Below are 15,605 nucleotides of genomic sequence, written 5' to 3'. Positions count from 1 at the left end.
ATATATTAAAATATATGTCCCATACGATGAATGCTGAAATGGAAAAAGAAAATCACACTGGCAAAGTCACTTTTTTTTGTTAGTTCAGATCCCCACAAAAATGGAATAAAAAGAGATCAGAAAGTCGTATTCACTCCAAATTGGTAACAATAAAGACTACGGCTCTTTCCGTGAAAAAAAAAAAGCCCTTAAAAAATGCTATCTTCCATAACATAAAAAGGCTCTTTTGGCAACTGAGGCCAATTTTTTTTTTTTTTTGCAAGTTTTTAATTAGGTAAAAAAAAAATGTATATAAATTGTGTATCGCCGTAGCTCTACTGACTCGTAGAATAAAAGTATAGGGCCATTTTTATTGGTTTTATTGCAAAGTGAATACTGAAAAAAAACAATAGTGAAATTTCAGTTTCTCTTCAATTACTCCACACTTGGAATTTTTTTCCCGCTTTTCTGGATAAAGTGGTGTCAAGTGGTGTAATTCAAAACTACAACTTGTCTGGCAAAATAAACCCCAAAAAACAAGAAAGCCCTTGTATGGCTGTGTCAACGGGAAAAAATAAAGAGTTACTGCTCTTAGAAGAAGAGGAAAAAATGAATAAAATAGAAAAAATAATGACCTGGAAATTAGGAGGTTAAGTAATCTCAATGCAGATTGAGCAGAGCTGAGTTTGTCACTTGGTTCAACTCCTCAGGACTAATAACTAATATTGTGCCGTTTTCTGCAGGACTGCGTGTACATCTGCCGTGTTATCCTAAAAGGAGTAGTTCAGCTCGTCTACATCCATGTATATAATATTTGTATTATTTTATATACTAGGGTGAAATAAAGGAGGTCGACACCACATCAAAGACAACGCACACACAAAAAAGACCCCATGGTACAGTGACAACGATCTGGGCCATATGGGCGCCCACCCGTTCCAAGTAGCCACCACCTGCCCCCCAACGTCCTACCAGAAAGGGGACCAGATCTGTCCACAGGGACATCTGCCCAAGGCCCCAGAAGGGAGTCTACATGTCAGCATCCTGTCTAGGGAGATAAACACTAATTGGTCCCGGCATGTCATTTTGGGATTAACTCAACACACAGCGAACACGAGCCAGGGTGGGCATTGAAGCAATGTCACCTCCATACCAGACCTCTCGCCCTCCCCTTTGCCAGTCCACCTCCTTCTTACCCCCCAACCCAATGCCACACTCCTCACATTAACCAGTGAAATTCACACAATGCTCCATGACATCACCACCCCTCCGGCTTAAAGATGGTCACCCAACTATCCTTAGTGATCCTTACTTGGTCCTGATGCCCTCATCTTGCAGCTTCCTTCAGTGGCATCTCCTGTGCCAAGCTCCCATATCTACCTGCGTTCCTGGCTCCTGGTCCGCAGGGCTCCGAGGTAAGGCTCTGAATCTCATTCCTCTTCCAGTTTTCTATCCGCAGGATATCTGATCCAGATTTAAAATAGAGAGGTTTAGCCATCCTGATAAAATTATGACTAATGATTTAAAGTTCTTACCCCGATAATACAGCTCGGCTCCTCTGATCTAGATTAACTTCTTTATGTTGGGGTCAACAGCACGGGAAATAAACACAACACAAGGGTCTCTTTATCCAGACACATCTCTTTTCAGGAGAACATTCACTTTATTCCTCCGTGCCCTGCAAGAAGAAAGTTAGAAGACATGGACTTATGCTTCATAAACTCAAAGAGATCTAGAGAGAATGTGAGACGGATGGATAGATACTTTACGTAGATACTCTGAATAGATAAATCCTTACATAGATAGATAGATAGATAGATAGATAGATAGACAGATAGATAATAGATAGATAGATAGATAGATAGATAGATAGATAGATAGATAGATAGATAGAAAAATAGATAGATAGAGAACATATGATATTTTACAGATAGATAGTTCTATGCAAGAAGAAAGTTGGAAGACATGGACTTATCCTCAAAAAACTCAAAGAGAACTAGACAGAAAGTGAAAAAGATGTGTATATATATTATGTAGATATTCTGAATAGATAAATTATTAGATAGATAAATAGATAGATAGATAGATAATAGATAGATAATAGATGATAGATAGATAATAGATAGATAATACATAGATAATAGATAGATAGATGATAGATAGATAGATAGATAGATAGATAGATAGATAGATAGATAGATAGATAGATAGATAGAATATTTCATACATAGATAGTTCTATGGAACATGAAAGTTAGAAGACATGGACTTATACTTCCTAAATGCAAAGAGGAGTAGACAAAAAGTTATAAAGATGGAAAGATACTTTTTCAATAGATAGTTTGTTAGACAAATGGGTAGATAAATAGATACATAACTTTTCAAAATACCATTCACATATTTCTCAGCGCCAAGCAAGAAAAAAAGTTGGAAGACATGGACTTAGACTTTAAAGACTGAAAGAGAACTAGACAGAAAAGTGGGAAGGATGGAAAGATGCTTTGGGCGGATACTTTGGATAGATCAATACTTTACTAGATAGAGACTCGTGTGTCTCTTTATTGGGACACATCTCTTTATAGAATAGCATTCAACTAGATATGGATGTTAGAATTACAGAGAAATAGACAGAAAGGGAAATGGATGAATAGATACTGTACACCGACCTGCACTCTAGATACATATATATCGATGAATGGCAGACAGATAGATAATAGATAGATAGATAGATAGATAGATAGATAGATAGATAGATAGATAGATGATAGAGAGATAGAGAGATAGATAGATAGATAGATAGATAGATAGATAGATAGATAGATAAAAAGAAAACAAAAAGCAGCATCAAAAGAAAATGAAGGGTGCAAAAAATCCTTCCAGGTATGTACCAAACCTCATGGCATAATCCAAAAAAAAGAAGGCAGCACTCCAATAGAAAAAATAGATGTGATTTATTAGCCCATGTGCTTGAAAAAGGCTTGGAGCTGAAACGTCGCCACGCCATGTGGACCCAATAAAGTCCACCTTATTTGAAACAATTTGGAGTGCTGCTTTCCATTTCTTGACTGCTAGATAGATACAGTAGATGAAAGATTTATAGATAGATGCATAGGCAGATGATAGATGATAGATAGATAGATAGATAGATAGATAGATAGATAGATAGATAATAGATAGATAATAGATAGATGATAGATAGATAGATAGATAGATAGATAGATAGATAGATAGATAGATAGATAATAGATAGATAGATAGATAGATAATAGATAGATAGATAGATAGATAGATAGATAGATAGACAGATGCATATTCCTCAGTTCCCTGCAAGAAGAAAGTTGAAAGCCATGGATTTACACTTGATAAACTCAAATAGAAGTTCACCCAAAAGTTATTAGATGGATGAATGGATAAACAGAAAGAAAATGGGTTGATGAATGGATGGCTGTCCAAGTAGGTGTATGTATGATAGACTCATGCACTGTATACACACGTCAGACACCCACTTGTCTACACGCACTGTATGGTTGAAGGCATTAATTGTAAATTGTGGGCCTCATAATTATTTTCATCGCTCTGACTTGCCCCATCCCATCATCAGGAGTTTTATTGGAATTTTTGTATTTTCCTCTTTCACTCGCCGAGGTTCTAACTTGTTTTTAACAAAGGCTCTGGTGTGTTTTCTAAGAAGACATTGCCCGTGGTACCAAATCTTTCACTGAGACACACACTCCCACTAAGGGAATTTCTCTGACTTCCACCATGCGCTCCCTTAGAGGCCGGCCCTTCCTCTACCTTCACCTCCCGGCCGGCGACTGTTCGCTCCTCGCACATGCCGGGGATCAGTGGCCTTTATATGTGAGGAAGTGACTGATTTTAATTGTAAGTAAACTATGTGCGGATATGGCGGAGATGTGTCTGTGATGTGAGCGGCCGCTGTCACAACTTCATGTCTGTTTCATAGTGATGCACTGTCTTAGCTCCGTGAGATATAACTAATGATTAATCATATTAATTACATATTCAGCTCTGCTACATATGTGCATTCCTATACTACAGTTAGAAGTATATTACAGATTTCAGCCTGACAGTATTTAATGATATATGAAATATATATATATATAGTAGAAATAGTTGTAAGATAACATATAAATAGAATAAGAAAAATGGTAGATAAATATCAGATAGATACGGCATATTAAGTAGACAGATAAATCTACAGAAGAGCAATAAATACATAAATACATGGATAGATCAGAGATAGGAAAAAATAGAGACAAATATAAGAGTGATATATAGCTAGAAACATAGATAGATGATAGATAGATAGATAGATAGATAATAGGTAGATAGATAGTAGATAGATAGTAGATAGATAATAGATAGATAGATGATAGATAGAGAGATAGATAGATAGATAGATAGATAGATAGATAGATAGATAGATAGATAATAGGTAGATAGATAGTAGATAGATAATAGATAGATAGATGATAGTTAGATAGATAGATAGATAGATAGATAGATAGATAATAGATAGATAGATAGATAGATAGATAGATGATAGATAGATAGATAGATAGATAGATAGATAATAGATAGATGATAGATAATAGATAGATAGATAGATAGATAGATAGATAGATAGATAGAAAGATAGATAGATAATAGATAGATGATAGATAGAGAGATAGATAATAGATAGATAGATAGATAGATAATAGATAGATAGATAGATAGATAGATAGATAGATAGATAGATAGATAGATGTGAGAGGTATAAATACATATATGGATACGAATGCCGATGTAGCAGAGCTGAATTTCCACTGTACGAGAAATGCAAAACATAGTACATCAGCAGAACTTAGGAACAGTTAAAGGGTTAATTTGCCCTGACTCACAGGACAAGGCGCATTTATGCCAACATATTAATCCCAATGTGATCTGTGTTATTCAGGCCATTAACCCTGAAAGAGCAGGTGACAGTCACCCCCTTCTCCATATCCAGCATAGAGAAAGTTAACACAGATGTTACAACATGAAACTCATAGAATATTCTCTATTTTATATATTTTTCAGAAAGCAAGAAGTGACTTCAATATATTCACTACTGAGGAATTGGAAAAAGGTATATAGAATGTATCTATCTATCTATCTGTCTATTTATCTATTGTTTACCTTTTACACACTTAACTTGCATATAGGATCTAGATTTTATTAAACTGAACTATACCTATGTTACATCATTTACTTCTATTTTCCTTTTGAATTATATCCTCATAATGTTTGAGAGAAGTGAACTAACATATATTGTATCTCTGAAAGTACTGCATTATTATCATGGGATCTATCTGTCTTTCCATCCAAATTCCATCCAAATTTCCATTTTTTTTCTTTCCCTCTTTCTTTTTTTCTTTCTTTCTATTGATGAATTTATCTGTCTATCTATCTATTATCTATCGATCTGTCTATCTTTCCATTTAATTTCCGTTTACTTTCTTTTTCTTTCTTTCCATCCATCTATTTACATCTATTTATCTATCTATCTATCTATCTATCTATCTATCTATCTATCTATCTATCTATCTGTTATCTATCTATCTGTTATCTATCTATCTATCTATCTATCTATCTATCTATCTGTCTATCTGCTATCTGTTTATTATCTGTGCATTATCTATCTATTATCTATCTATCATCTATTATCTATCTATCTATTATCTATCTATCTCTCTTTCTATTATCTATCTATTATCTATCTATGTATTATCTATATATTATCTATCTATCTATTTAATCTATTATCTATCTCTCTATTTATTATCTATCTATCTAGCTGTTATCCATCTATCATCTAATAATATAACATAATATAATAATCTTTATTTTTATATAGCGCTAACATATTCGCAGCGCTTTACAATTTTGCACACATTATCATCACTGTCCTCGATGGGGCTCACAATCTAAATTAAAATCAGTATGTCTTTGGAATGTGGGAGGAAACCGGAGAACCAGGAGGAAACCCACACAAATCTATCTATCATCTATTATCTACAGTATCTATCATCTATCTATTATCTATCTATCTATTATCTATCTCTCATCTATCTATTATCTATCTATTATCTATCTATCTATTATCTATCTATCATCTATCTATTATCTATCATCTATATATTATCTAACTATTATCTATCTATCATCTATATATTATCTATTACCTATCTATTATCTATCATCTATATATATTATCTATCTATCATCTGTCATCTATCTATTATCTATCTATTATCTATTACCTATCGATTATCTATCTATCATCTATCTATTATCTATTTATTATGTATCTATCTATTATCTATCATCTACCTATTATCTATCTATCTATTATCTATCTCTCATCTATCTATTATCTATCTATTATCTATCTATCATCTATCTATTATCTATCTATTATCTATCTATCTATCATCTATCTATTATCTATTATCTATCTATCTATTATCTATCTCTCATCTATCTATTATCTATCTATTATCTATCATCTATATATTATCTATCTATCTATTATCTATCTATCATCTATCTATTATCTATTACCTATTGATTATCTATCTATCTATCTATCTATCTATCATCTATCTATTATCTATCTATTATCTATTACCTATCGATTATCTATCTATCTTCTATCTATCTATCATCTATCTATTATCTATTTATGATGTATCTATCTATTATCTATCTATTATCTATCATCCATCTATCTATTATCTATCTGTCATCTATCTATTATCTATCATTTATCTATTATCTATCTATTATCTATCATCTATCTATTATCTATCTATTATCTATCATCTATCTATTATCTATCTATCTATCTATCATCTATCTATCATCTATCTATCTATCTATCTATCTATCTATCTATCAATCATCTATCTATTATCTATCTATTATCTATCATCTAACTATTATCTATCTATTATCTATCTATTATCTCTCTATCTATCTCTCATCCATCTATCATCTATCTATTATCTATCTATCTATCTATCTATCTATCTATCTATCTATCTATCTATCTATCATCTGTCTTCTATTATCTATATATCTATTATCTATCTACTATCTATCATCTATCTATCTAGCTATCTGTCATCTATCTATCATCTATCTATTATCTCTCATCTATCTATTACAGAGACTCAAAAAAGAGGCAGCATTCCATACTCATGGTGAAACATGTGGCAGGTTTAATCGACCCACATAGCCGGGCGACGTTTCAGCTCAAACTGAGCCTTTATCAAGCCTATCTATTATCTATCTATCTATCTATCTATCTATCTATCTATCTATCTATCTATCATCTATCTATCTATCTATCTATCTATCTATCTATCTATCTATCTCTCATCCATCTATCATCTATCTATTATCTATCTATCTATCTATCTATCTATCTATCTATCTATCTATCATCTATCTATTATCTGTCTATCATCTATCTATCTATCTCTCATCTATTATCTCTCTATCTATCTATCTCTCATCCATCTATCTATTATCTATCTATCTATCATCTATCTATCTATCTATCTATCTATCTATCTATCTATCTCTCTATCTTTCTGCTCCATTAGGTGACAGCACACTGACAGACGCACGCCTCCGGACACACAGATATGTGGCTGTCGTTGCTGTAGCACTTGGGGTTGGGTAATTCTCTCTAATTATGAGGGACACACCGCTCAGTGTAATAATTTGGGATGGTCTTTTGTCTGTCATTTCGCCCTACTCCTCCCAGAGACACTAAGTTAATCTCCTATAAAAATGTTGTGTTGATGGGTGACTAGTGGAATGTTCTCCTGCTAAGTGAGGATTTACAGGAACCCAAAACATGGCCTCGTTACAGCAGATAGGGAGGAGGACACAATTTATTTTTATTTATTTGTTTAAGTGCCGTCCGACCATCGCCATCTACATCTGACCACAGGCCGGTCGGGGCCTAGGAGCAGCGATCGTACAGCAGATGATCTTTACTGATCCTCCCATAGAAATCCCGTCCCATCTAGACTAATTGCAGAATATATTAAGCCACAGATTTATTATAAGTATCTGGTGTTGGTCAGATATACTAATAGTCTATGATGATAGGCATTTACAGCAGTGGTAGGTTAGGGAATGCTGGGAGTAGTAGTTGCACAATGGCTGGAGAACCAAAGATTGCAGATAACTATAGATATCCGGCAATAGTTTTCCTAACCCTTTATCTATATATCCTGAGCAGGGTAGCGTGCCGCATTTTTGACCCCCCTCCTTTTGCTATGCCCCAGGCTTCATAGAGGATATATTTTATCACAGTCCTTCTTCTGGACATGATTGTACCACGAGCACTTCACAAACATTGTATATTGTACCTATAGTCAATCTGACTGAAATGGCGCAGTCATCATTAGCGGCTCCTCCTGCCCCTCATGTCACTGATTGGGATGTAATAGGACATCATTGTCCATCACCTGGATATCCTGATGAGATTGCTGCACACAACCATTCCCTGGAAGTAATTACCTAAGTGGAGGTGTTAATGAGGGCGTAAGTGAATCTCCTGGACGCTACCTGAGCGAATAGATCTGATGGGACCACACTGATCAATCAGGTCTGAGGAACCAAGGCTGATACCTGTAGGGTCACCGCCTCTCATACGGTTATACTGAAATATGCAGGTTAGAAAGGAGCGAGGTCCCACATCTATGGATCATCCATCTTTGTCATATCTCATATATTTATTAATATCAAAGCGATCTATCTCATATCTGTCTATTTATCTATTAAATATCTATCTATAATTATTTATCATCTATCTATAATTATCTATTTATTATCTATCATCTATCTATTATCTATATATTATCTATCTTCTATCTTTCTATTATCTATCTATAATCTATCTATCTATAGATCTATCTATCTATTATCTATCATCTATCTATTACCTATATCCATCTATTATCTATCTATTAACTATCCATTACACAGGTCAACAAAAAAAAAATTTTTTTCTGGTGTCCAAAATATTTTAATGAATTTGGGGTATTTTTGGGGTGCTGATTCTGAATATGCTATCAGTTTTGCCAGATTGGCTCAAGTTTTTGAGATTTTTGGTATCTTATTTATAGCACTTGTTGGTAAATGCGACGCATCATCTCATTAATTTCTTTGGATTAGTACTTGAACTGAGCAGTTCTCAATATAGTTTTGTGTTAATTAGTGTTCTAAAAGTTTGTTCATAGCTTGATTTTTGCACTAACTTTATGTTGTTGTCTGTTTTCCAGTGAAAAGCATGAACTCATCAAGAAGAAGTTGTCTTAACGATCCAGACTCATTCTGTTACATTTGTGGTGAATACACACTGCCAAAACATAGAAGAAACATAACAGACTTCGTAAAAAAAGTGTATTTTGCCTATTTTGGGGTTATGCTTGGGGACCAAGACAAGTTTTGGGCACCACACATAGTGTGCAAAGCATGTATCGAATTATTCCGAAAATGGAGCAAAGGACAAAGAAAAAGCTTCAAATTTGGTGTTCCAATGGTGTGGAGAGAGCCAAAAAATCATCATGATGACTGTTATTTCTGTGCAGTGCAAGTGCAAGGATTCAATAAGCATAAGAAACGAAAATGGGAGTAACATGGAATCTGCAAGAAGGCCTGTCCCTCATTGTGAAGATGTGCCTGTACCTGTGTTTACCATAAATAACAGTCATCATGATGATTTTTTGGCTCTCTCCACACCATTGGAACACCAAATTTGAAGCTTTTTCTTTGTCCTTTGCTCCATTTTCGTAATAATTCGATACATGCTTTGCACACTATGTGTGGTGCCGAAAACTTGTCTTGGTCCCCAAGCATAACCCCAAAATAGGCAAAATACACTTTTTTTACGAAGTCTGTTATGTTTCTTCTATGTTTTGGCAGTGTGTATTCACCACAAATGTAACAGAATGAGTCTGGATCGTTAAGACAACTTCTTCTTGATGAGTTCATGCTTTTCACTGGAAAACAGACAACAACATAAAGTTAGTGCAAAAATCAAGCTATGAACAAACTTTTAGAACACTAATTAACACAAAACTATATTGAGAACTGCTCAGTTCAAGTACTAATCCAAAGAAATTAATGAGATGATGCGTCGCATTTACCAACAAGTGCTATAAATAAGATACCAAAAATCTCAAAAACTTGAGCCAATCTGGCAAAACTGATGACATATTCAGAATCAGCACCCCAAAAATACCCTAAATTCGATGAAATATCTTTGGCACCAAAAATGCTGTTGACCAGTGTTATCTATCTATTAACTATCTATTTTCTATCTAGCTATCACCTATATCTATCTATCCCATATCTATCTATCTATTATCATCTATCTATTATCATCTGTCTATCTATCTATCTATCTATCTATCTATCTATCTATCTATCTATCTATCACCTATATCTAGCTATCTATTATCTATCTATCAATTATCTATCTATTAACTATCTATCTATTATCTATCTATTATCTATCTATCTTAAACAAACTCCACTAATAGACACGGGGCTATATCCTAATTATAGCTATTCATGTCTTCCATGTACCAAATATTAATTTAAAATTTTTTATTGCATTTTTATATAGTTCTGTTTGTTGGGTGCATATGTGCTTTTATCTTATTCATGTATATGATATTTAAAATAGGGAAAACCATTAATCAAAGTTTAAAGTGATCCAAAAACCTTGTAATTTCCCACAATCATTAAACATTGCCTAATACACTAATGACTAAGACAATGCTGTAGATCCGATAGCGAAAAGCGCTGGTTGTGAGGATCTTGAGACAGTTAATAAGTATCATTGACACCCGTTGAGTAGTTTATTGCAGTCCTATTAACTTGTGGATATACACAGATCTCCTCGGCTATTATTCCTATCTGCCTAAATATAGCTACAGACTCCCCGGGGGGACATGCCCATAGGTGGTCGGAGGAATCATTTAGGAATATTCTCTACCAGATGTGATTCTGATGAAGTTGGCCTACAGATCTCTCAATCTGTGTTTACCCAATTAGCACAGTATTAACACACCCTCCGAGATTGTCATTGAAGGCCAAACAAAAAAGTGTAATAGGATATTAGCTGGGGACACCTCACCTATTTTCCCCATGTTAAATAAATCCCTTTGTATCAGCAAGACCTCTATGTGAGACCATTGTCCTATGTCATTACCCCCCTGGGGAACGCTCTGTAAGGAGGGGCATTAGACTATCAATGGCTTTGGCCTCATTGGGTCTTTTTAGCATTTGTTGTATTCTACTCTATAATGCATTATGGACAATGGGGATTCTTTTGTAGAAAGTCTGGTCATGTTCTTGGAGACCACAAATACCTAACTTTACATATTATTTATCAAGAACACGTACCTTACCCTATTTTTGCAAAACAAAAAGATAAAAAACATTGGGCGTTAGGTTCACGTAGAAGGACCCCATGTAGATTGTTGATAGGTAGACCTTATCTTCGAGGTGATATTTTAATTTGAGACCTTTGACAGCCCAATAAATATTGGCCAAACAGAAGAAAAAAGCAAACTATCTAATTACTATATATTTTAATGCCTTGGTCGTCGATTCTTGGTTTCCCAAATTCTTGCAAAGTCTCCACCCAAACTTTGTGTTGGAGAGCAACGGGGGGAGGTGGGCAGTGGGTGGAGAGTCCCTTCAAATCTTTGATTTAATTAGTTAGTGGTCTGGAGGGGGAGCTTTTAAAGCAAACATTGGCCTCACCTGCGCTTAGAAGGCTTGGTCTTGGATGTAGGAGTTTAGACTCGCTTTGTGGACTTCTGGAGAAGACAACTTCATCTTTCATACTTCTGATTTTTAGGATCATCTAAAAAAAAAGAACTTTTGTTCACCCAAGATATTTCCAAAGTGAAGGATCTATAAAGGGTCTTGTCTTCAAGACCAAACTTTCTCCAGAGTAGCTCCGGTCTCCGGACCCTGAAGTACTGCGATGATGTCCTACATTAAACAGCCACATTACGCAGTCAATGGGCTGACGCTTGCTGGAACGGGAATGGATTTATTACACTCCGCTGTGGGATATCCAAGTAAGTTGTTTTTTTCTGTTTTGTTTTTATTCTTTAGTACCTACTTTATATATATTATGACTTTTTTTAACTAAAAATATTTTAAGCTAATATTTTTTAGACTTTTTTTAATTATTACCATAGCTGATTTACAAATATATCTGTATTAAAAATGTTGATAAAGTAGAAACGATAAGCTTATATCTACTTATTTAGCTGATATATTATCCTTTTATCCTAATTATTCTAATTTTGTCTAACATTGAAAGAGTTAAAAAAAAATTATAAAACTCAATTGAGTGTAATATTTTACACTTAAAAGCCGAGTTGATCCATAAAAAAGCAACCACAAAGCACATTAAAACCATGGCAAATAATTTTTTTTAATTATTTACTTATTTTATGTATCTTCAATTGGGCAAGTCACATTTTCGATATTACATTTTGCCATAAATGTAGCCTGTAGCGACAGGTCTTATCAAGAGTGCTAGCAAATACCCGGCCTGCAGGGAAATAGTTTCGAACATACACTTATTTTTTAAAATATTTTTCGTTGGATGTTTATTATAGTTGCTTTAATGCGTTATTTTTTGAGGGGATTTTTTTTGTACTTCTCAGTAATATGAGCTCGTTAGATGAATTTTGCTTTGGTTCTACCTCTGTATTTTCTATCATCAGCCACTCCAAGGAAACAGAGAAGGGAGAGGACTACATTTACAAGGGCACAGCTGGATATTTTGGAAGCTTTGTTTGCAAAGACTCGCTATCCTGATATCTTCATGAGGGAAGAGGTGGCCTTAAAGATAAATCTCCCAGAATCCCGAGTACAGGTAAAAACATTTATTACATACTAGTGTTGATGAATTAATATTGATTCTGCAAGAACTTTGGTCAAGTATAAGGATATCTGGGTCCCATTGTTGCACCCAGTATGGTCCTCTTGGATTTTCCTACATCTTTTTACATCCATTGGCCTTTAATCTTCCAGTAGATGAAACGCAAGTTTTAATTGACTCGTCATGACTATTCACACATGTGAACCCTTAGGCAAGCCATACACATTAGATGACAGTCAGTGAAATGATGCTTCAGCCGATCATTCGGCCAACAGCCATTTCAGCTGACACTGCCATACACAGAAGCACTCAGTCATCCGAGCGCTCAGGGCTTATCTAAGGTAGAACAGTGTGATCTACAGTCCTGAATCGCACAGGAGTGATCAGCATCTCTCCCAACCATGAGTAGGCCGATGCCCTCATACACAGTAGAACTTTGGCCAAACCCATCGGCGGGTTCAGCCAACATTAGTTTATTTGTATGGGGTCATTTAGACTGGCACAAGATTGTCTTTGTCCAAAGAAACCCAAATCTTAGTTGACCCATGACTAGTCATGCATGAGGACCCTTTGACTGGCACAAGATTGTCCTTGAACCCAAGTCAATTGATGATGCTTGACCGATTACTCATGCTATGATTTTGGCACAACTTTCTATACATTATTGCAATTTTTGTTTATTTGTTTATTTCTGAAGGTGTGGTTTAAGAACAGAAGAGCCAAATGTCGCCAGCAACAGCAGCAGAGCAGTGGACAGGCCAAACCACGTCCTGCTAAGAAGAAGACTTCTCCAGCAAGAGAGACTAACTCGGAGGCCAGCACCAATGGACAGTATAGTCCTCCACCACCTGGCACAGCAGTGACCCCAAGCTCTTCAGCTAGTGCCACAGTCTCCATATGGAGTCCAGCTTCAATATCTCCCATTCCAGATCCCTTATCTGCTGCCACCACTCCCTGTATGCAAAGATCAGCTGGATATCCCATGACCTACAGTCAAGCTCCAGCCTACACCCAGAGCTATGGAGGATCCGCATCTTACTTCACTGGCCTGGACTGTAGCTCCTACCTATCACCCATGCACCCACAGCTATCTGCTCCAGGAGCCACACTGAGCCCCATTGCCACTCCAACAATGGGTAGCCACCTCAGCCAGTCACCCGCATCTCTCTCTGCCCAGGGATATGGAGCTTCCAGCCTTGGGTTCACTTCAGTGGATTGCTTAGACTACAAGGACCAAACTGCTTCTTGGAAGCTTAATTTCAATGCCACTGACTGCCTTGATTATAAGGACCAAAGTTCATGGAAATTTCAGGTCTTGTAAAGCAGTTTGAGGACTTTACCAGCCCTAAGTCTAAAAGTACAACCGTGGGAAGAAACCAGAATGCACAAACTTTGAAAAAGTCAAAGTCTCATCGTTGGCGAAAGAAAAACAAACAAACTACGGACTGAGAGTTTGCACCTAGAAATGGACTTGTATCGCTCTCCTCTCTGGTTGCAGATCACGTTCTTCGGTAATAGACTATGATCGGAGATATAAAAGCACTTTGAATTAGGGTAATCATAGCTTCTGGTTATTGTTTGCTAGGTTTTTTTTCTTTTGCTTTGTTTTTGACTATTAAGCATTATGACATACAAGAGCAGTACATGGCTACCTTAATTTCACTCCCAGAGAATAAATTTCACCAAACTTGGTTCTGCAAAGAGTTTAAAGCAAACTTTCTCTAAAATCACATTAATTCTATTTCAGCAAACTAGAAAATGTCTAATGCTGCAGTTAATATACCTATTACGACATTTGGTTTGCAAAACCTTAGCTAGGCTCATTTTTCCATCCTAGCCTTGTATCTAACCAAGGCCGACTGGTATGTTGGTGTCACCCCAAGCAATCAGTACGTGGACCACACGCCTTGGCACCTCCTATTTCCATAGTTGGCAATTATGGCAATACTTTTGGCAAACCGGTTACTTCATATTGCCATGATCCATAAACTGAAACTATCCTGTGTTCATTGATCTTTACGCCCTTTCCCCTTAGTCTAAAATGCCAGACTTGCTGTGGTCACGACAAAAGAGCCAAGTCGCGTGACACAAGCCTAACGTGTTTTGTTACCTAATATTATGTTTAATTGAACATTAATTTATTTTATAAAAAAATAAATAAAAATGACCACGGCCCATTTGAAAACGTTCCACTGGAAGAAACGTGTCTCTGTGTATCCAGCTTTCTTTTTTTTTTAATTGTTCTTTTTTATCTTAGTGCTATGTAATAGCTCGTGTGTCGACTCTCGCCCAGTTTTCCTAAGAGAAGAGTTCCCCTTTCCCCCCATAGAACTGTTATATTAATATTAACTATTGTTATTTGGAAAGGACAAAAAAAAAAAAAAAACCTGTGTGCGATATTATTAAAATATGTCAAACCAGTCTGTGTGTGTTCTTGTCTACAGGAAATGACCAAGGTTATAATAGTCACTAATAGGCTGTATGCCGGCGTGGTGCACTACATGAATGTGTGTGGCTGGCACAAGTCTTATCCGTGTGCATTTTTAATAAAAGGCAAACGCCATGGACGGTTGGTGTGTGAATGGTCGTTTCATCAGGATTTTGCAATCACCTTACAGCGCCACCATAGGAAAAACAAAGCATTACACAGT

General features: G+C 35.7%; 1 protein-coding gene across 2 annotated transcripts; it reads left to right on the top strand.

Annotated features, from left to right (window-relative positions):
• The first annotated feature begins 1,123 nt into the window (after nt 1–1,123).
• Nucleotides 1,124–15,382, top strand: LOC143805943 (homeobox protein otx5). Of its 2 annotated transcripts, XM_077285708.1 has the most exons (5): nt 1,124–1,394; nt 5,061–5,109; nt 11,914–12,139; nt 12,797–12,948; nt 13,652–15,382. In XM_077285708.1, exons 3-5 carry the CDS (start codon nt 12,043–12,045, stop codon nt 14,273–14,275), a joined length of 873 nt encoding a protein of 290 aa, XP_077141823.1. In that variant the 5' UTR covers nt 1,124–1,394; nt 5,061–5,109; nt 11,914–12,042; the 3' UTR covers nt 14,276–15,382. The 2 variants fall into 2 exon arrangements, with proteins under 2 accessions (XP_077141823.1, XP_077141824.1); XM_077285709.1 differs by lacking the exons at nt 1,124–1,394; nt 5,061–5,109 and having other exon boundaries at nt 11,843–12,139.
• Nucleotides 15,383–15,605: the final 223 nt, after the last annotated feature.

Source organism: Ranitomeya variabilis, chromosome 2 (genome assembly GCF_051348905.1).
Source record: "Ranitomeya variabilis isolate aRanVar5 chromosome 2, aRanVar5.hap1, whole genome shotgun sequence".
Lineage (NCBI taxonomy): Eukaryota > Metazoa > Chordata > Amphibia > Anura > Dendrobatidae > Ranitomeya > Ranitomeya variabilis.
This window is presented reverse-complemented; position numbering and strand designations above follow the sequence as displayed.